At 36.9% G+C, this 22,406-nt stretch overlaps 1 protein-coding gene across 1 annotated transcript in view; it reads right to left on the reverse strand.

Annotated features, from left to right (window-relative positions):
• The window catches only part of LOC120309390 (vitellogenin-1-like), a 57,410-nt gene that overhangs the window by 5,299 nt on the left and 29,705 nt on the right, over positions 1-22,406 (reverse strand). Inside the window, 16 exon segments of the mRNA XM_039346562.1 lie at positions 2,588-2,684; positions 3,332-3,379; positions 3,381-3,469; positions 3,571-3,665; positions 4,078-4,154; positions 6,112-6,310; positions 6,862-6,985; positions 8,758-8,896; positions 9,675-9,817; positions 10,676-10,882; positions 12,968-13,030; positions 14,296-14,352; positions 14,806-15,249; positions 16,617-16,741; positions 17,594-17,807; positions 18,893-19,031. Coding sequence (XP_039202496.1) covers positions 2,588-2,684; positions 3,332-3,379; positions 3,381-3,469; positions 3,571-3,665; positions 4,078-4,154; positions 6,112-6,310; positions 6,862-6,985; positions 8,758-8,896; positions 9,675-9,817; positions 10,676-10,882; positions 12,968-13,030; positions 14,296-14,352; positions 14,806-15,249; positions 16,617-16,741; positions 17,594-17,807; positions 18,893-19,031 — 2,260 coding nt within the window.

Consider the following 22,406-nt stretch of genomic DNA (forward strand, 5'->3'; position numbering starts at 1 on the left):
AAAGAGTTATGTTTCAGGAGGAACTGAACTTTTCACAATGAAACTGAAGATGCTCAGTATATTTTTGGAGTTATAGCTGGGGTCAGGGTGTGTTACCATGGCTTAACTGCAGGCAGTCTGAAAACTGCTTAAAAATATACCTGGCTTAATTAGATCTATCATTTCTGTTACTATAAGAAGAATAGATTTAGAAGGACTGGAAGAGGTTACAATGATCAAATGACATATGTATTTGCAATTTTAACAAGAAACTGTGTGTTCGAGACGCCGGTGCATCAGAAATATTGAAATAGGGATATTTCTGTTATTTCTGCTGCTCACTTTAATTAAAGCCTGTCCAATCAGCAGCAGGATTCTAAGAAGTAATTCTTCTCTCTCCTTTTGCAAATTCAATTAAAAGAAAATAAAACCTTTAACTGTGAACAAATAAAATAGCTTTACTACTTTCATTAGAGAAATACAAGCGAGATAGATGAGGTACAAGGATAAATTTAGCAGCTCTGAGCTCTTGAACACATTGGGGTGAGTCCTCATTTTCTGATAAAGAGGATTTATTGAACCAAGCAGTCTTTATTTACTGCCCATTTTAAAGGTACAGTACATATCTAACCCTAACCATAAGGGGGTGGTGGTAGCCTAGTGGTTAAGATGCTGGGCTTGTTGGCTGGAAGGTTGGCAGTTTGAGATCCAAATACTGCATAACGGCGTGAGCTCCTGTTCTTGCCTCAGCTCCCGTTAACCTAGCAGTTTGAAAACATGCAAATGTGAATAGATAAACAGGTACCACTTTGGTGGAAAGGTAACAGCATTCTTTCTATGGGCCTCGGTTTATAGTCATGCTGGCCATTTAATCAGAGAAGCTGTCTTGGACAATGCTGTCTCAGCTAGGAAAAGGAGATGAACAGCACTGTCTGGAGTCAGACATGACTGGACAGAGGAAACCTTTACCTTTACCATACCAGTTCTCTCCTTGTCCCTTTGCAGTAGGGTCAGCAAAAGTCTCGTGAAGCCAGTTTTTTTATTCTTCCTGCCTGCTATATCTTTCTTCTGGGCTGGATGTCCTCTCTGACCCAATCTGCTTCTCCTCCTGGCTCTTCAAAGCTTGATCTCTTTTCACTAGGCAAGTTCCTCACATGTGAAACTGCCAGGGTCTCTCTCCCTTTTTTGGCAAAGCTCTATAAACTTAGTCTCCCCAAGTTCTCTTTCTTTCTTATTGGCTTCAGGAATGGGACACATAGTTGGTCAAACAAGAAAAGCTTCCTGTTTTCTTCCTTTTATCTCTTGCTTAGCATAAGTAGCCTTTATTTCTTTAAAACTTCATCTCTTATTTCCTTATTTCTCAGTCCATCTCTCTCCAGGCTAATTTTTTCCTTTTCCTTTTTTCCCCTAGCCTTGTCATTTTTTCTTTTTCTCCCTGGTTATGGCTCTCTTGCACCCTAGCAGCACAATTTTTAATACATTTTCTAAGTCTTCCAGGTTTTGTTTCTGGCTTCCTGCTCCTTGAAACCACACAAGTCCTTACTTCTAATTTCCTTCACTGGCCCCAAGCTATCTAGCTGCAGTCATTTTATCTCTCTCTTAATTGTCTCCTAATTACTTTTTCTCTCAAGGTTCTTATTCCTCTGATTCTGACTTATTTCAGTTTCCTGACTTATTCTGGCCAACTTCTACCAGCTTGCACCAAACCTTTACTCATGTAATTATTTTTCAAACCTACTGCAAGCAAGTAAGTTGCTTGCTATGTTGCATCTAACATAGGGGTGTTCTCAATATAATTATCACACAAAATTGGAGAAACAAAATTTCTGTAGCATTTCTTTCTTGCCCTGCTTTCTCAGTGCATTAAAAACCTCTCTGAGGCTTCAGTCCCACATCTGCTTATAGACAAAATTCTTTTTCAAGTCAAACCCACCTCCTAGTGACTTCCTGGCAACATAGAGCAGTACTTTAGTGCTGTATTTATTGAAATATTTCCTTACATTCACAGACTATAGTCAGTGGTGGGATTCAGCTGGTTCGCACCACTTCTGCAGAACCGGTAGCTAATTTTTTGTTGCCCAGCCCAGGCCCAGAATGTGGCATCCGGAAGTGGCATCCACACAGAGAACTGGTTGATCACATATTTGAATCCCACCACTGACTATAGTCTAGTATTGTTAGAAGGTTACCCATCAACACACTGTTGAGGCCTGACCTACTTAGCTACTGAGCTAAGGTAAGTTGGAAGCTACAGATTCTGTATTTATATGCTTATTCATGGTTAAATGCAATGGAACTTTCTAATTATGAAATAGATTCATTGGCCATATAATCACAAAAGGTCATTGAAAGACAATCTAGATTAATCCAGATTTAAATATGGCAGCACTGATATTAAGGTCTGGTGTTCATTGCCCCTAACCTTACAAACAGAACCTTTTTCTGAGGTTAGGTCTCCATCCCCCCCCCTTAAAAAAGTCTGATGGGAACATGACTGATATTTTGCATTGTTGATATGTTTGCTTTCATCTGGGATAGGCTGGTAGAATGCATCAACATATTAGGGACTTCTGCTATGATGTACGCAGTGATTCACATGTTAACTTACTTCAAAACTTATCGTTTTGACAATCTGTTTTAATAATTGAGTTGGCTTCTTGCTAATAAATAATGGTGGTATTACTTTATTTTCAGCTGTATATTTTCTGGGGATAAGAAACAATAAGAAAGGCTATGCAAATTTACTTAATATGATATGCATTTATTGAGACTATCCAGGAATTAGCACATTTGATTTTTTTATTTATTTCCAATTAGCATAAAATATTCATATTATATAGGACTTCCACATCCCTCAATTTATTTAGTTCTTTCCTATCTTGAATCAGATTTTGCTGACAAAATCTTCTTGAATCTTTTTGGGTCTTCTTGGGTTAAATCGAGTCTGTTGCAGTTTCTGTCACAAAAAACACAATCAATATGAATAAATAATAGAATTCAAAACAAATACATTGGAGGAAAATTTTGTAAGCTTTTTGATTATATAAAACAATATCATTCTCCATTTGAGTTAGTAATGAATGTCAAAACAATTTTTGAACAGGTGTGGGATTACAAAAAGCTAGACATTTTATTTTCATGATTTTATCTATAAATACAATTTTCAAACAATCAACTAATTATTATTTTTAGGGTGATTTTTTTTAGCCAGATACAAATGGTGTCTGTCTACAGATTCAGCATTATGTGGACATTTTAAAATCAAAAGCACTGTTATTTTAACCAATAGATGCTGTTTCAAACATTTACAATTATTTTCTATCTCTAAAATGTTGAAATGTGACAAGCTTACCTAAATTCTGCTGAATTAAAAAAATCAGTATTGCTCAGTGCCAGCTTGATTTGGGATCAGGGTTTCACGTTTTATTTCTCCATTGTAGTCGCCACAAAGTCCACAGGTATTGCCTTGTATCTTTGGAGAAGTTTTTATCTACATGAATAAATGAGATGTTACCATATAAGCTGAAGTGAATTTTCTTGCAATACCATTTTTTAAAGAAATTCTTGCTCAAAAACAGAAGTTTGACTTACTCTCAGTGTCATACCATCATATGTCACACTTTCCAGGCCATATTCGGGAGCCTTGACATTAACGTTGTTGCTTGTTTTCAAAATTTCAATGTTTGCTGAAAAGAGAAAACATCGCTTTAAAAGGCTGGCTGTTTATTGCAAGAGTTTTCAAACATGCATACAAACCCTTAATTCTATGTGGTTCTTGCTTCAGGATGTGATTCTTTCCATCCAATCATGTTTTCTATCAGATCTTTGAAATTCTGGGATGCTAATTTGCCCGAAGTGCAAATATGCACATCCAGTTTGTGGGCAGGATACTCAGTCAACCGAAAGGAGATACCCCATTTTTGATAAATGTTTCTTTCCATTCAAATGCATTTTGCTACATTCTTATGGTATGTAGAAATTACTACTAAGTAATTCAATAAATAATTATTAAAAAAATAAAGTAACAGAGCCAGACTACAAGGAGTATATGAACTGATTGCTATTAACTAAGATAGAATAGGGTATCAGATACAGTACCTTCTTTGTTTGTTGGTATTGGTGCTTCTTTATGTAACACAGTCAGCATCCCTGGGGTATCTTGGATTGTGATTTCTCTGCCATTGGGAAAAACAAAAAATGCATTTTGTTAGAAAGTTAAACAAAGGAACAAAGAATAATAATTAGCAGAAAAGAGTCAGCCTTTCTCTGAAGAAATGCTTTTGCTATAACCACTATGGCTTGAACAGATGAAATTTGATCCAAAGTACTAAAGTTGCAGTGGACTTGTAGCTTTGGTAACATGAAAACAGATGCCATTTTTTCTTCTTTTTATGACCCTGTATTCCCTTTTATCGGGATGGAGTTGGGACAACTGAATGGAGCTGATGTTTACTGGCTGGATGCCTTTCCTGACACCTATGTGGAGTTTGCGGCAGATATTTTTTCTTACCACCCCAATAGAGAAAGATCTGGTGTTGCCTAGGGTTGAAAAGATGTCATGTTCTTATATAATTCAGATTGGCCTGAAATTTTTTTCCCACAGATGATCTAGCTATAGGAAACTGATAAATAAAAAACTGTTTCATTGTCACCAACAACACACACTGAGGGGTCCCTGGTGCTTTCCAAGCTTGGTTATTTTCTTGTAGATATTTCATTATCAAACTAGGTAACATTATCAGTGCACAAATATTCTCTTTTATCGGAACTCATACTGAGTTACTTCAAATCATCTAGCGCACTTCTCCTATACCATGACTGATCCTTTTCAACTAAAACTAAATGTCATAAAGAAATAAAGATTCTTCCCCTGTTCATGGTACCTTACAATGTCTCTGTTGTTTTCCTTATTTAATTTTTGTTAATAAATTTATAATATATTATTATATTATATATTATTATAAATAATTCATTAACTCTAACCCTGTTGTTTTACAGCTGTCCTCACATTGTTTGAAAAATGCTTGTATGTAAATGACACAATAGGTAATAGTAATTTCATAGACTTTAATGTAACAGTATTTATGACAAGTCTATCGATAGAAGGTTATCAAGCACCAGGCATGTCAAACTCACGACATCACGTGACGTCGCGCGACGTATCGGAGTTTTTTCTCCATTGCCAGCAATGGGGTGGACACGGTTTTGGGATGACGTGTCCGGCCCGCAGGCCAGCAGTTTGACACCCCTGACCTAAGCTATCTGTGTAAGAATTCTAGAAACTCTTTCTTTTTCTTTATTATTTTCTTTACTATTTAAAAGTAATTCTCTGCAACTCACATTCATGGCTATAAGCTTGTTCAGATGAAGGCTGTCCTGTAATTCTGTCAAGGCTGGAAGCAGCCATATTATATTCTAGAACAGGGGTAGTCAACCTTGGCTCTTTTATGACTCATGGATTTCAACTCCCAGAATTCCTGAGCCAGGAATTCTGGGAGTTGAAGTCTACAAGTCATAAAAGAGCCAAGGTTGACTACCCCTGTTCTAGAATATATGTTTAGAGAAGGCAACTAATTATTGATATCAGCACTTTGTGCTGTGCTTACTTTTTTGCAAAGTAATTCTATTATTGCCTTATACAGTTATGAAGTAAGAAGTATGAGATCCAATGATTTGTATGGATCATATGTTTTCCAGCTTTAATTAGAAACCAAAACAGCATGACTACCAGATGATGGGAAGTACATTTTACTCTTTACCCCTAAAGACTCAGAGGTTTAGGCTTGCTAGGAATTCCATGAACGGGCCAGGTTTTGAACTTTGAATGATCATGTTGAAATTCATTTCTGTAAGTCCCTGTAGGGCTGCCTTAGTTGAAATGTTCAAACTCAATGGATTTTGTGGCCTTCACTATTCATAAAACCTGGCCATCTTTGCATGATTTTTTTTAAATTGATAAATTAAAAGCCCAGATTATAAGAAATCCTTTTATCAAGAATGACAGAATAATTTCTAAAAAAACAAAAAAAACAAAACCTTATCTTGGACACAGAAGCTATTTTTTAAAAACACTATTAGAAAAGAAGCTATTGGAAAAAAACTTGAAGCAACTTTCCATTTGGTTAAACTTACGTTACGTTAATGGCTATGTGAATTTCTTTTGGGAAACCAGGTGTGGGATATTGGATCCATATTTGGAAGTGTGGTTTATAACTGTCAGATGTGGTGCAATCCTTAACTATCAGAAGGTTGCCTTCTCTCTTGGCAATAGTCGTGTTGAATATCTTGTTGTCGAAGGTCTTAATTATTTCATCTTGCACCTCACATACAGCTGAGAAGAGAATAAATAGCAGGGTCAGAGTTAAACTTCAGTCCTATCTATTGGAAAGTGAAAAACCTAAACAAATTCTCAACTTTTGCCTAATAATTACATTAAGCATGGCAACACCTATAAACCTATCTTGCTACATAAACAATTAAGGTAACAATTTCAAACCATGTTGCAAATATTGCTTGCTAATATATTTACCTAGGAATAAGGCTTACTTAAGAACCTCTAGTTGATATGAATGGAACTAGATGTTAAGGAGCAAAAGCTCAAGATAATGGGCTGAATCATTATTGATTATATTATTATAACTATTATATCATTAACTCATATTTAATCATTGTTATGATTAAAGTGGATCTGCTGAAATCAACCAGACTTAAACAACATAATAATTACCTTAAGTCTCATTGATTTCAACCAGCCCAGCTGAAACCACACTAAAGCTAGATTCAGCTCTATGCTAACCAAAAAGTTGCCACAAAAAGATAAACGTAGGTAATACTGATCAGTCTACTAGGTACTGGCTTGGTGTAAAAGCAGCATTAATTTACCTTCAACTTGTCTGGACAGCCATAAAGCTACATTAAATCTGCTTAATTTTGGATTCTGATAATATGAACTTGGGATGCCAGGGGAAAGAAATTCAGGATCAAAATCATCATTGTAAAAGGTTCTCTGGAAAGAAAATAATGAAGACATAAAGATCAACGATGCTACAAATGCATTTGGATTTAACATTTCACTAAGTAAAGAGAAATGTTTATCATCTAAAACCATTATTTTATTTATTGAGCCATAAACAATGGATTGAAACAAAGTACAAGGAAGGAAAACACATTTTCTTCCATTCACCCAGTTCTACTTGATCACAATAATTTTATATGGATTGTAAAGCGGTTAAGAATACATGCATGAAATAGTCCCTACTATGCAGATTAAAAAGCAAAATATAGAGAATTGAGCTGTGACCATTGTAAATGTGTGATCATCACCAAACACCTGATTCACAATCATTTGACTGCAGTGGTTGTAAGTGGCAAGGACTGCTCATCACTTTTTTTCAGAGTCATCATAAATTCAGTTGCTAAATGAATAGCCATTAGTTAAGGACTATCTGTGCATGTTCATAATGCACCTGTAATGCAGTATCGTTCTGAGTTCTTGTACTTTCTTTGCTAAAATAACTGAGAGAAAATGTGGGTCTTTCCATTGAGATGTCTCCATTGAAAGAGTATGTGTTTCTTATCAGACTTTCTCCCTTGCTCAATAGCGTTATGTGCCAAAAAACCCTCAGTCTCACCTATCTACCGTGTTTCCCCAAAAGTAAGGCCTACACCAACATAAGCCCTAGCTTGATGGGGGGGCTAATATAAGCCCTATCCCAAAAATAAGCCCTAGTTTTGGGGTGAGGCACACACCTAAAAATCAAGCTAGAGTGGGGGTAGGGGTGTGGAGCTGCCCCACCTGCCCCGCACCCACTTACCTTCAGCCAGGCCTCTCCTTGCCAGCCCACTTCTTCTTCTAAGGCCTCTTCTGCAGCCAGGCCTCCATTTCTCAGTCACAGGGCCTTATGGAAGGTCTGTGCAGCCAAGAACTGAGCTACGGATTCAATCCATAGCTTGATTCTGCAAGATCTCAGCAGCTGAGCACCAAGCTATGAATTGAATCCATAGCTCGGTACTCAGCTGCTTAGGCCTTCTGGAAAGGCCTGACTGCAAAATGCAGGCCCGAATACAGCTGCAGAACTTCAGCCCAAAAGAAGTGGAATGGCTGGGTAAGGTTGTCGGTACTAGAGGTGAGGTAAGACCTACCCGAAAATAAGACCTGATGCTTCTTTTGGAGGCATAAGAAATAAATAACACCCGGGGAAACATGGTAATAGTTGTACTAAGTAGGAAGCAAGGGAGGTGGGTTTTCATAAAATATGTATAAGCGACTGAGTGACTGTAAGCAGAGATCCACATTATAGTACTGTTTTTCCATATTCTCAATGGTAATAAGGATGAATACATTTTTGAAAGTCTACCTCAAACTAAGAAGAGTCAGATATTTATTTCTCTGATCCAGTTTTCTTACTTCATAAAAATCTTCCCAAGTCAAGTAATAGATAGTATTAGGATTTTCAACAATAATTAAAGCATGTTTAGTTGATAAACCTGCTCAGATAGGTGACCAATAGATCAACAACGTATCTTCAGAGGTTAGAATTAGTGGGGAAATGGCCTATATTTATGTCTCTTACTCTAGAAAAGCATACACACAAAATAATTAAGGATGGGAACTGATATAATTTACACCTTGAACTTTTAAATGATCTCAGTATTATATTCTTTGAAATACATGCCTGTAGCTCAGTCTATCCTTTTCACTATACCATTCCATTAATTATTCAAATTCAAAAGTGGAACCTAATTAGTAATTTGAGAAAATGGAAAATGATCACCTACATTGGGAATTTTAATGATAGCAACATAAATTTCTGGAGTTTTTTCAACAACTCTGAATATAATCTCACGCTCAGGATTCTTCTGATAAAGTGTGGAAAAGCCCAAATGATATGCAACTGCAGGAAGTAAATACATAAACCTAGAAAAAAAAATAAGTTATGAATGTGATTTATTTCAAAGAAAGGCAACAAATTTCCCACACCCTAAAACCAGCCTCCATAATTCAGCAATGTTCACTCCTTCCCAAAATTAAGGGTGGGATTAGAAGCCTTAATTCCCTTTCCATAATCCCAAAATGGCCTGAAATTGCTGCTTAGGTATATTTGTGTTTATGTTTGTACGTGTGTGTGTGTGTGTGTGTGTGCATGTGCATGTGAGCGTATTGTGGGGATAATGGATAGAGATTGTGTATTTTTTCTCCATTTTTAACCATGAGACCCTTCCCCCAAGTTTCAACCACATTTCTTCCCAGTCATCAACTTACAACAGTTCATTGTTTGAAGTCTGAAGTCACAACAGCATTGAAAAAGTGACTTAAGACCATTTTTCACACTTATGACCGTTGCAGCATCTCCATGGTCACATGATCAAAATTCAGATGCTTAGAACTGACTCATATTTATGATGGCTGCAGTGTGCCAGGGTCATGTGATCATCTTTTTGCGATCTTCTGACAAGCAAAATCAATGGGGAAACCAAGTTCACTTAACAACTATGTTACTAACTTAATAACTGTAGCAAGAAAGGTTGTAAAATGAGGCAAAATCCACTTAACAACTATCTCACTTAGCAGTAGAAATTTTGGGTTGTAAGTCGAGGACTTCTTCTGTTTTCCACTAGGAAATTTAGTCACATCCATTGAAAGAAACATTTTAAAAATTCACCATTGGAAGAATAGGAAGTTACAGAGATCTTACCCAATATAATGTTCGTGTCGGAAAAAAGAAAGCTTGGTCCATTTCATTTTCAGTTGGATAGCTTTATAAATTGCAACTTGGCCCTCGGACAACTTGACTTCTATTTTGTAATCCTTGCATTCATGTCCCCAGCTCAAAGAATACTTGAAGAGGATGTAAACACACACAAAATATGATAAAAATTGACAGAAAAATGGTGTGTAGGGATCATCATTGGGTTGCATCACTTCATTAATGGACTTTGTGTCACAATGTTGTGTAACCTATGGCTGTTAGCTGTGCCAGACTGTTCCAAATGATTTGGAGAAATATTTTCTGCTCCATCATAATCAAGCCTCCTGAGTAGTACCAAAATGGATAGGGGTATGGTGAATGATTAAATAAAAATAATATTTGCCGTTTTTGCATTTTGATTCTAAAATTTCTTCCTGCTAAAGTTTTGATTAGCATTTCCCCTTTTACTTTGTGAATCTTAGAGTATTAATCTGGTACTAGAGTCCTTTCAAGAGCCCTATTTGAAGATGCCATTGATTTTAAAATGATTTTGATTTAATATAAAAATCTGGATTAATTTTAGGCTATACATTTAGCCCAACAAAGAAAGTTTTGGAATACATTGGCTTCTGTAATGGAAGCTAATCATTTAGTAAAAAAAAAAATAAAAATAAATCAGAAAGTAAAAGAGAAATAATAAAATAATCACTACAATGATTTATTGTTAATAATGGAAGAATTTAAATTCTTCAATATTTTAATAGGTACCTATTTACCAGTGAAGATTTAAAATTGGAGCTCATTCTTCTGGATGTACAGTTTGACTGACCAGTTAAGATACTATACAGAACCCTCAAATTCCCAGGCCGCTGTAGAGGCCTGAGGTTGAAGAAGACATATTGCACAGGGGTAAGAATGATTTTTAAAAATATGTTGTTGTATAAGGCAATGAAGTTTAGTTACAAAGCAACTTTGCCATTGGAATTTTTTTTTTAAAAAAATAATACCTGGAATCCAATAGGTTGTATAAGGCTGTCAAGACAAGCTCTCCATTTAGTTTGGTTGAGGTTATTTGCAACAATTTTAAAATAGGTTTTGCGGTAGTCATGCTTTTCATACAGGGAAACACTGTAGCCCTGATTTTTGTTGTCACTCCTAACTGCTTCAAGCACAACAGTGACATATGGCAGAAGCACACCTCCAGGGGTTTTTGCCTAAACAGAAAAACAAAAAGATGAGATTTTAATCTGTACTTTGATTAGGTAAGATTCCAAAAGTATTTCTTTGGTGAATTGTGCAAGCAGCAGATAAGGAAGAGGGATTTTAATCCTTCTTTTGTTTTGTTTTATTAAAATGGGCTTCTAAAACTGCTCATTAGATATTCCAACCAGAAAATGATACTGGAGTAGGAGCTTAGATAAGTGGCTACTAATGTTAGCAAAAGAAAGGATCTTTGGTCTCTAGCTACCTGTATAATTTTGATCATTGGTATTTCAATTCAATTGTATTTTTAGGAGTTCTGCACCTTTATGGTTTATCCTGGCTAATTTTAGATTGATATATTTAAACTGTAGCCCAACACAGAAAGGTTTGGAATACACTGGCTTCTCTAATGGGACCAAATCATTTAGTCAAATAAAATTAAACATAAAGCAAAAGAGAAATAATTTAAACTAGGCTAAAAATAAATACATAAGCAAAATGCTCAAGCTAAGCTCATTCCTAAAGTTGGATGTATCTGTGTATGTCTGGGTATGTACAGTAAGTGTATGTATGTATATATGTACACATGTGTGTTTATGTGTATGTTTCTCTGTATTACCTATTCTTTCCAGGGAGGATTACACACACACACACATGACAACCCGTGACCCATTGCTGAGGGGAGGGGGCCAAATAATATGTGGATTGTGTGGAAACTCTACCCTTGCTCCCCACTTGGTGTGTTACCAAAAGCCATCTCTCTTGCAGGGAACAACTGAACAACCACCAGCAGGCCCCAGCCAGCCCCATCTCACTATGCAACCTTACAGATTTCTGGGATGTACACCTGGAAGACGTGGTGGTGTTGAAGAGCCCACAATTCCCCTAAATTTCATTCCCATGGCAGTCATGGGTCCCAGCATTGTGTAAGTTAGCCTATTTGAGTTACCTTGGTTCTATAGTTGTTGCCTTTACCAGGGTAGGCAACCTCTCTTTTATGAGTCATGGACTTCAACTCCCAGAATTCCTGGGAGTTGAAGCATAGCCAGCTATGCTGACTCAGGAATTCTGGGAGTTGAAGTCCATGACTCATAAAAGAGCCGAGGTTGCCTACCCCTGCCCTATACTTTCCAATTTTGTCTAATTGTTTGTTAAAAACAGGGATAAAAGTTTTAGTACTGCATATGTGCCTATCTATTATCTGTTATCTCTCTCCTATATCTGTCTGTCTGTCTGTCTGTCTGTCTGTCTGTCTGTCTGTCTGTCTATCTATCTATCTATCTATCTATCTATCTATCTATCTATCTATCTATCTATCTATCTATCTATCCATCTATCTATCTATCTATCTATCTATCTATCTATCCCAGGCTAGAAACCAGGAGACTGTGAGTTCTAGCCCTGCTTTAGGTATGAAAGAAGGCTGGGTGACTTTGGGCCAGTCATTTTCTTTCAGCCCACAAAATTAGGCCTGGATGACAATCCACTTGGTAAATTTCTGTGGTAGCCAATGGATCAACATTCAGTCGATCTGAAAAGTGGACCCCGCACCTGGAGAAAGTGTTAAAGTGTTAAAGTACTTTTCTAAAGTGAAATTGGTTTTGTGCAGCCCTCTACCATCTGCCAGAAGAAAGCCTGAAGCAAGATATAGGTTGATTATTTTAGCCAATATTTTAAAAACGTTGGATGAATAAGAGGCTGAAATACCAATTCCATTCAATTCAGTTCAGTTCAGTCCATTTAATTTTGTTTTACTTTTTATAAATAATCGGAAACCTATAAAAAGGAACTGGGGTTAATACGTTTTCGGATTCATACACATGTTGCCTTTCCTTTCAAGGTAGTAGCCAGGTTATTAGGGAGTTTCATGGAAGAGAGAAAATCTTTACTTTGGTCAGCCCAGTCCTAATTATTCTCTCTGACCTAATGAGTTATCAGCATAATGGCATCATAATCCTTATCTCAACTGGTACATTATTCCTTACCATTTTTTTCTGAAAATACATATATCACTTGATATATCAGATTCCTTACAGTGATTCTTTTTAGAAGCATATCAATTTATTTACTTTCCTATTAATTATATAAAAACGTACCTCCTCTTGCCAGCTGGAGTCATTTCTGCTGCTTGCTTCAGAATAAGGCAGTGGATTGCCTGACTGCACCATGTAATACAACATTTAAACAGAATTAGGGATACTGAGTGGCAGAGGACAAAAGTAGAAGAATGGAAGGGAATGATGAAGGTCTATCAAAACACAGGAGTAAATATTTTTCTGTTTCTGTGCCCTAAGCATTAATTGTTGAAAGCCATTTTCAGTTATGTTAGAAAGTTGTTATATCTGTGCAAACAGCAACATTCTACATTTGTATGTATTGGGGGACGGGAGGGCAACAAAAAATTAAAGCAGTCATATCTACATGCACTATCAGATATTGTGTGGATGTAAGAATTGGTTTGTCCATTCCAAAGTACCATCTAAAATAATATAGGCTTAGTTTTAGAGACCGGACCCCCAGATTCAGGTCTTGTACCTTTTGGAATGTCCTTCAAGAAGCTAAAAGAAAGAAGCTTGGGACATTTTAAGACACAATTCTGAAAGTCCCCATGAAGCTTGACTGATTTTATCTATATCAGAGGAGCATGCGTGCTTTGAAGAATTACTATCTCGTAGACTGATTGTATCAGCTTAGGACACATGGTATTGCTTGTCTCAACCAAATCAGGTGAGAAACCTGTAGAGACCATCAAATGGAAGTTTGGTGAAATACATGAAACAGGATGAAAACAGCTGTATTATTGAGGCAGAGATTAAAATCTATGAAGAAATACAAATATCCACTACAGGCTAATTTACACAAAGAAGCCTGGCTGGTGTTCATTGGCTGAAACTACAATGAGATGATGCCTGGTCACTCAATCAACATTTCGGATAGATGTGGGGGTGGCACTCTTTTTTTTAATGAATTTGATTGAAGGGAGACCACCACTCATTCCAGCATTTGGAATTAGGTCTTTCTTTGCTTTCAAGCAGCACTATTCTGAAAGCTTCTCTGCAGCTTCAGAGCTCTGCCCAGCCTTCTAGACAGATTGACTGGCTTATTTATTTATTTAGACAACTTATATGCTTGCTTAAATATAACAGCAGTTACATGAAATACCTTGCTGGTAAGTCATAAAAAACAGTCTCTGCTGATTAATTTATGAGTGTGAATGGGGAAATCTGATCTCCATTCTCTAGCCAACACATTTGCTTGAGTTAAATTATTTTTGCATCAGCTTTGCCACCCCGCAGCATTCCACAATCATGTCTTATTTGGATTCCTTTTCTCCAAAGAAGGATGGAAGTATCAAGCATTGTAATCTATCCATTTTAATCTAAAGAAAGTTTAATTGAAAAACCACAATAATATTGAAACTCACCTGATCGATCTGGCTTTCCCTGAAGTGAAGATTTGCCAGTTCTTGGCCTCCAAGTTCCTGCAAAATGTCAAAGAAGAAAAAGCAAAGCAAGAGTTACCCAAATGCACACTGCTGCATGCATGCATTCATGTTGGAAGCTCTGAAGCACTTCTGGGTTGAAAGGATTAGTGGGTGACGTCACCCTTGTCCAGGGAATGCCCAGTTGGGGGTTCCTTTCATGTACCCTTTGAAGTGGTACCTATTTATCTACTTGCAATTACTTGCTTTCAAACTGCTAGGTCGGCAGGAGCTGGAAAAAATGACGGGAGCTCACCCCATCACACAGCAGCAGTTGGGTCTCAAACGTGGTCTTGCTGATTGTCAACCCAGCATACTAACCACGGGAGCCACCATGCTCCTAGATACTCTAGGAGTGCTAAAGGAACAGACAAACCATATCCCAGCCAACAGAGATTTTGAGTTAATGCCCATTGCAAGGAAAGAGTTCTCTCAGTTAGAATTGATGGGTACCTGCTCATCATAGTCTTCAGCTGGCCTCTTGGTGCGTTTCTTTTCCGCCCCATCTTTCTCCCTGCTTGGATGACTCTTCTCCTTTTGCTGTCTTCCATTAACATGCTTATTATTTTGGGTGCTGTCACTGTTATCGCTGCTGGTATCACTGCTGCTGCTGCTGCTGCTGCTGGTATCACTGCTGCTGCTGCTGCTGGTGGTGGTATCACTACTGCTGCTGGTATCACTGCTGCTGCTGCTTCTAGTATCATTAAGTTGTTGCTTTTTTTCCAGATGATGATTTTGTTGGAACTGAGGCCTTTTCTGATCCTGTTCCTGTTGTTCATTATCTTGCTGCTGGCTGGTAGGAACTTGTTTTAGACCTATAAGTTTCTTTAAACCACTCTCCTGAAAATCACTGCTTGATGAACTTTCAATGCTCTCACCAGAGCTATCTGGAAGGATCTACCAGAGAGAAGAATATCTGTCATCTCATGTAATCTGAAGGTTTAGGCAAAATTGATATGCAGAATTAATGTTCCAAGAGCACAGATTTCTCTGCACAGTTGTCTTATTATGAAGCAAGCAGAAATGAATCCAACATATTGAAAAAGTGAGGATTAACTTTCCTAAAGAGCAAGATTCTTCTGAAGATACTGATGGGTTGAGCAGAAGATAATATAATTGCATTTGGCTTAATGCTAAATGGTCATGCTGAGATTTCCAATCATATGTTTCTGACTTGAGTAATTAGCACATAGGAATGGGCAGTGGGATTGTGGGAGATTGACTCATACATGGGGGGTTGGACTAGATGACCTCTAAGGTCCCTTCCAACATCATCATCATCATCATCATCATCATCATCATCATCATTATTATTATTCTTCATTTCATCCAGATTTGAATTTATCTGTGTAAATGGACTTCTTGCAGAAGGTTGCTCTCATGGAATCTTATAGGCCAGGTGTCCCCAACCCCCAGTCTGTGGACCGGTACCGGACCGCGGCATGCCAGCAACCAATCTGCACAAACAAGGAAAGCCCCATCGACCAGGATGCAGGCAGCACACAAAACCACGCCCTGTCCAGTCCGCAGAAAAACTTCTCTCAATGTAACTGGTGCCCTGGTGCCCAAAAGGTTGGGGACTTCTGTTATAGGCCACATTCCATGAACTGTAAGCATTGCTCTTTTATTTAATGGCAATCAATAATATTCATAGTCCTAACTATGCTGTTCACATTAGTTGGCAACTTGCCTACACGATGATTTATGGAACTAACTGCATAGTTCATAATAGGAGTGAATTTTGGTGCTGGCAATATGAAATTTGGGAGTGTATTAATTTAGGGTTTATTTATTATTGTTAATCACTTGAACCTAATAGCCTCTCTCTTCCTAAGGGATAACAATCTGTTTTTGTGGAATAAGGCCATGATTTTCTTGCATCCTCACATATAGTCTCTGTGTTTAAACAAATGTTTCTCAGGTCCATATAAATTTTGTTTATTACTCTGCAGGGCAAAGCATTTGATGGATTTCTTTCTCAAGAAATTAGAGGAGAGAACGCAGTTAACCAATGCAGCTACTTGCATAGTAAAGCCCTAAGAATCCACATTGTATTTTCAAAGTCAAAATAACTTGGTATCTATAAAGGAAAAGCATATCATCCTAACAGTATATAACTAATTATTTATGTAGTTCTCTATGGGTATCTTTAAATACCATAAAATTTAAAATAACACCATCAAATGTTTGCCTAAAGGTCCTGTATGATGGTGGGAGGGGGACTTGAATGGTTGCTAAGTTACCTTCCCCTCAAAAATAAATACCTTTTTCAATCTTTTAATTAATAGATCCTTTTCTTCATTTCTTAACAAATGCACCATCTGTTCGGCAACACGAGCACCTCCCCGAATGGTGAATCGTAGCTTCTCAATTGGGACATTTGGATCAGCTGAAATTATTTGAATTATTATTAGTGGAACTATTGATACAATCATTGTTTTACTTTTAATATACACACACACACACTTATATGTACTGTATGTACAAACACACACATATATGTACTGTAGTGACATAGCAAGACATAGAGCCATTCGATAGTAATATAAATTTAGCAATAGAAGGTAGCAGCACCTATCTGACTTTGGCTATTCTTAAAGTAGTCATAGAATTGGGGCTGCTTAATACTCGTATAGGAAACCCCCAGGGATCCTAAGACTTTAGGCAAGAATGTAAAGTAAAAAAAAACATATTAAAGAAGGTATTGGCTAACCACCACCATATTGTTGCCAAGAATAATGGCTATGTCATTATCAGAGCCAACCTTGATTTGAGGACACCTTTATCTTTGTCTAAAATCCTACTGTTCCCTCCTAATGTTATTTTTATCTCTGTGTGAAAAATAACAATAAATATAATACATAATGCTGCATTACTAAACATTAAAAAGAGTTCTGAATTAAGGATCAGAAATTGAGCACAGTAATCCAGAACAGTGGATAATTTAAATTAGTAAGTGGTAAAAGAATTATTGGTAGGTTAACCAGTAAAATTTCATCGTCTTTTTTGAAATATACTGTTGAATTTATGTCATTATTACATCATTTACTTAACCTAATTACTAGGAGCAAGTGTCATGTATTCTACATAACACTATGTGTCACAGTGAGATTTTCACAGATTAGAACACAACGCTTAAAAGCTCCATTTATATTGCTTTTTCCTGTAGCTTTTAAGTTTTTGGTGTGAACTAGAAACCCAAAAAAATAAAAATAAAAATAAATAAATAAATATGACTTACATTCCTTGAGGGAAATTTTGAAAACATATTCTCCAATGAAATTGTATATAGATCTTCGTACAATACATCCAGCATGCATATCTGCCCAGTGGAAGCAAGACTTACAACCAAAAGTACAGGCTTCAAAGCATTTGGTTTGGTGAATTGATTCTAAATACTTTTCCAGCTGTGCATTGGGATTTTTAGCTGATTTCTTTTCTGATGGAAGTGTGTCCTGGTTGGATAATGAACGTATTCAGACACATTTTTTTTCCTCACAGTTTTATTTATTTCCCTGAAGATGGCCAATACTACTTTTTTGAACAAAAACAGCAGTGTAAGTGATACCTTACACGCTTACTATCTATCTAATTATCACATGACATGATATTACATTGGTTAATCTTTAAGGTACAATTAGATTCTTTTATATTTCACTCCTTTGGATAAGGATAAATAATTCAGCTGTGCCATAATATTTTAACTTGATCAAATATTACAGTCACCTTCTGGATGCTCTAATAAAAGAAATGCAGCTATTGCTTCAACAACTTAAATGATATCTAATTTTCTGTTCTTGTAGCCAATAACGGTTAATCCACTGCAATCCATACTAGTTAGTTGTCATTAATTTCTTAACATGATTAACTCTGAATCAAATTTTGTAGCCTTTAATCACAATTAACCTTCGCTGGATCAGAATGCATTCAATTTACTTCTCATTAGATACTAGATACCTGGATTCTAGATATAAGAGAATAAACAGGCGGGGTGTTCCTAGAAGTATCTAGGTTAATATTATATTATATATAATACAGATAGTACTCGACTTACAACGGTTCATTTAGTGATTGTTCAAAGTTATAACTGAAAAAAGTGACTTACGATCATTTTTCAACTTAAAATCTTTGTGGCATCCCCATGATCATGTGATCAAAATTCAAATGTTTGGCAACTGGGTTCATACTTACGACCATTGCTTATGACCTTTTGCAATCTTTTGACAAGCAAAATCAACGGGGAAAACCAGACTTATTTATATTAACTTATCCACTGCAGTGATTCACTTAACAACCGTGGCAAGAAAGGTGGTTAAAAACTCACTTAACAGATGTCTCACTTAACAACCAAAATTTTGAGCTCAATTGTGGCTGTAAGTCGAGGACTATCTGTATAGTATAATGACTACTTAAGTTATTGCTAATATCTTGGTGGGAGAGGAGGACAGGAAACAATAAAAATAAATTATTTTATGCCATTTCGATTGCATATAACATCAGCAAACAAATAAACAACCTTGGGAAATCCAGTGTGGGTTACCTTTCTTTTATCCCCTTTTTCTGATGACCTATCAAAGGATTTTACTATTGTTCTAGACAGATTTGCAGGGAGGAAAACGGGGGTAGATACAACAGCAGGTGCCTCTTCAATATTGCTTGTGATAGCAGATGTTTTTAATCTGCAGGAGAAAAAGAAACATAGAGAACGTTGCTTTAGAAACACAAGCACGGTGAAAAAGAATTGAGATACGGCTTGTAATACTGAACTGATGACAAACACCCTTTCCTTCCATTTTGCTCCACCAAATCTTAACATGATGAATCACACAAAATTAAGATGGTATTGCCTGAAGCTGTTTCCACAATTAGGTACAAGCCTCTAAGAGAGTCAGTCTTTGCACTGGGGTAATGCTTTTGTAATTATAAAGCAGAGACTGTATAGTCCAGGCAGAAGAAAAAAAAAAGAGATGAAAATATTTTGTTTGATTAAAAAAAAAAGACATTGACTCATCATAGAATTCCCTATCATAATTCTCAGAGAAGTTCCATTCTTGCAAATTAGCTAATCTGGTTGCTTGATCTGCAGAATCCCACAGAGCAAGTTCTTTATTCTGCTGTGGTAAATGACTCTCTGTTAATTATTTAAATAGCTTTAAATAATTAATTCTGATGTTGTCCAGATATATTAGGACTCTCAGAATTTTTAGCCAGAATTGGTCAATTCTGTAGCCGTGACTGTATATGGTTTATATGCTCCATATGCAGACATGGTTGGTTAAAGCTATCTAAAATTTTCAAAAATAGAGGGCAAAAACCCATAATATATTCTGTCACACCCTGCCCCAAAATTACTCTATAGATTTGAATGTATAATGTTAAAGATTTGCAAGATCAATTTCAGCCCCACAAAGAAGAAATCAGCTTCCTGAGAAGTTTCTTTTATTAATATTATCTATAGTAAGAGACTCTAGTAAATCTGACTGTGATTTCTTTCTCCTCCAGAGAAAGAATGTGCCTGAGTCGCTAGCATATTCCTTCATCTTGTTTTGAATTTAAGCCATGTTTCTCTCTCCTCCCCCACTGCTTTGGTAATGAATGTGGCCTATCTCAGTTATCTTCCTTACTTAGTACCCACATGGACATATTCTCTTTGTCTCTGTCTCTTTCTCTCTCTCTGCTTATGGTGTATCTTGAAAGCCGCTGATGCCATTGCCTTGGGCTTGTTTTAGGAACACAAGCTGATGTTACCTGTTCTGGCTGTGAACCAAGAGGCGATCCTTGTTCCCATGTTGAATGTGAAGCTTTTCAGCATTTCACATTCAGGGAAGGAAACCCAGAACACCTCATCCTTTCTACCTGAAAAGTGGCTTTGCATTCCTTTCATCTCTTCCTTTTCTCTGTGCCATGCTGCTGAATTCATAAGGTGTGCTGCCGTTGCAATAAATAAACAACAGAGAACAAATAAGGTTTATTTTCCCCCCAAGTTCTCTCTTATTCATAATGGATATGATAACCACATCCTGAGGTAAGCTTAGCTAGAATGTTCAGGAACTAAAAACAAAAAAAAAAACAAAAAACCCTTAACTAGATATACTTGAGGACAAGCTGAAGGGATCAACGAAACTACAAATCAACTTGCATTATATGATGGCTCATCCAGGCAAAATAGATTAAAGGGAAGTGGATTTCACATTTTTCACATTCAATAATTTAAATCATCCTCAAATCCCAGGCTGTATATCTCTAGACACAGATCATTGGCATTCCCACCTCTTTATTCCTGCTGCTTTTTTTCTTAGCCCTTTCTAATTTTTTTTAAGCCAATAGCCTAGCTTTATCACCTTAATGATCAATTCTTTCTCACTGAGCAATGGAAGCCAGCAAATCGAGTTGCATCACAGGATACACATTTGGTTCTCTGCCAAATCACATAGCACAACAAGAAGGAGATGCCTGAGAGTGGGGTATTACTGTTTCTTTGTGCTTTGGCATAAAGAAAAAAGTTACAAAGAAGGCCTAAAGGTAGAGTATGAAAGTGGATTTGTGATCTGTGATTCCCTACTTGAGGGAGAAATAAAAACAGAACAATTGTACACTTCCTGACTACAAGAAGTGATTCTTTTTTTAAATCGCAGCAACATTTTACATAGGTACATGTGGTATAATTGTTTATTTTGCATTTATTCAACTGACTTGGTGGACCTTCAAATGCTTAAATAATCAGTTCAGACTAGCATGGATGCTATGGATGCACTAGATTATTTTTGCTTGATGTGCAAATGACAGTCTGTACCTCAAAGAAGTGGCAAGATGAATAAATTTAAAAGAATAGTCACTGAATTTTGATGAGCCTTTATACGTTCCATATTTTTGACAATGGCTTGAAAGCTACAACTGGCACATCATGCAATGACTGTAGAAATCTGATAGTGCCAAGTTATGGCCTTTTAGTAGTCCCTGCGGGGATTACCAGAAAGCTTTCAGGACCAATTTCTAGTTGATTATTAGTTTTAAATCTGCCTCAATATATACTGTATATGAGCTGTGGTGTCACAGTGGTTAAAATGCAGTATTGCAGGCTAACTCTGCCCATTGCTAGGAATTCGATCCTGACCAACTCAAGGCTGACTCAGCCTTTTATCCTTCCAAGGGTGGGAAAACTGAGGACCCAGACTGTTGGGGGCAATATGCTGACTCTGTAAACTGTTAAGGAATGCTGTGTAAAGCACTATGAAGCAATATAAAAGTCTAAGTGCTACTGCTATTGTTATAAGCTAAGATGTATAAAGGACTGCTGATCCAAATCAAAACTTTCTGCTTTGTGAGGATGCCTAGAAATGGCTTGCTCCAAGTTGTACCCTGACATGAAGTGAGAAGAGCCCAAAGTTTTAGTTGGCTCCCTCTTTAGTGGCATTCCAGAATATCTTGAAAACTTGCCTTAGAGAGGATTTTGGTGCTTCAGTTTTATTTAGGAGTCACCATGTATTATTTTAGCTGTGTTTTACTTAGTATTCCAACTACATAGTACATAAATTGTTATTTAAAACAAAATATAATATGTTACCTGCTTAAATTACATTTCTTGCAATACACAACATTATGCTTCAAATGCCTAAGATAAGGGGGAGGTATTGGAGAAAGAAAAAAACACTCGTAGAGAGAACAGCTGCATGGATGTGGATTGGGGGAAAAAGAAAAAGGGGAAATGCAAATTATCAAACAAGCCTGAGCGGGAAAGTGGAAGAGGGGGTGAGAACAACCAGGGAGATAGGGAGGGTGTTCCACCTATCCTGGAATCCAAGGAAAATAAGATAAGTGATGACATACACGTAGATAAGTGGTGCAGGAAGAAATGGATCACCGGAGTGCAATCCACCCAATTAGGTCCGATGACAAGATCGAGGAGCCGGGCACAGACCTTGGCTTGCTTATAAGGGACTTCCTCACTTCCTAGCGTTTTAAGCCCTGATGATGCTGGCAGGTGACGGCGAAAGCTTGGCGTTTTTTAATTAAACTTTTTATAGTTTTAACTACTCTGGTGCTCATCTTATTTT

Source organism: Crotalus tigris, unplaced genomic scaffold, assembly GCF_016545835.1.
Source record: "Crotalus tigris isolate CLP2741 ecotype Arizona unplaced genomic scaffold, ASM1654583v1 scf7180000018011.1402602, whole genome shotgun sequence".
NCBI lineage: Eukaryota > Metazoa > Chordata > Lepidosauria > Squamata > Viperidae > Crotalus > Crotalus tigris.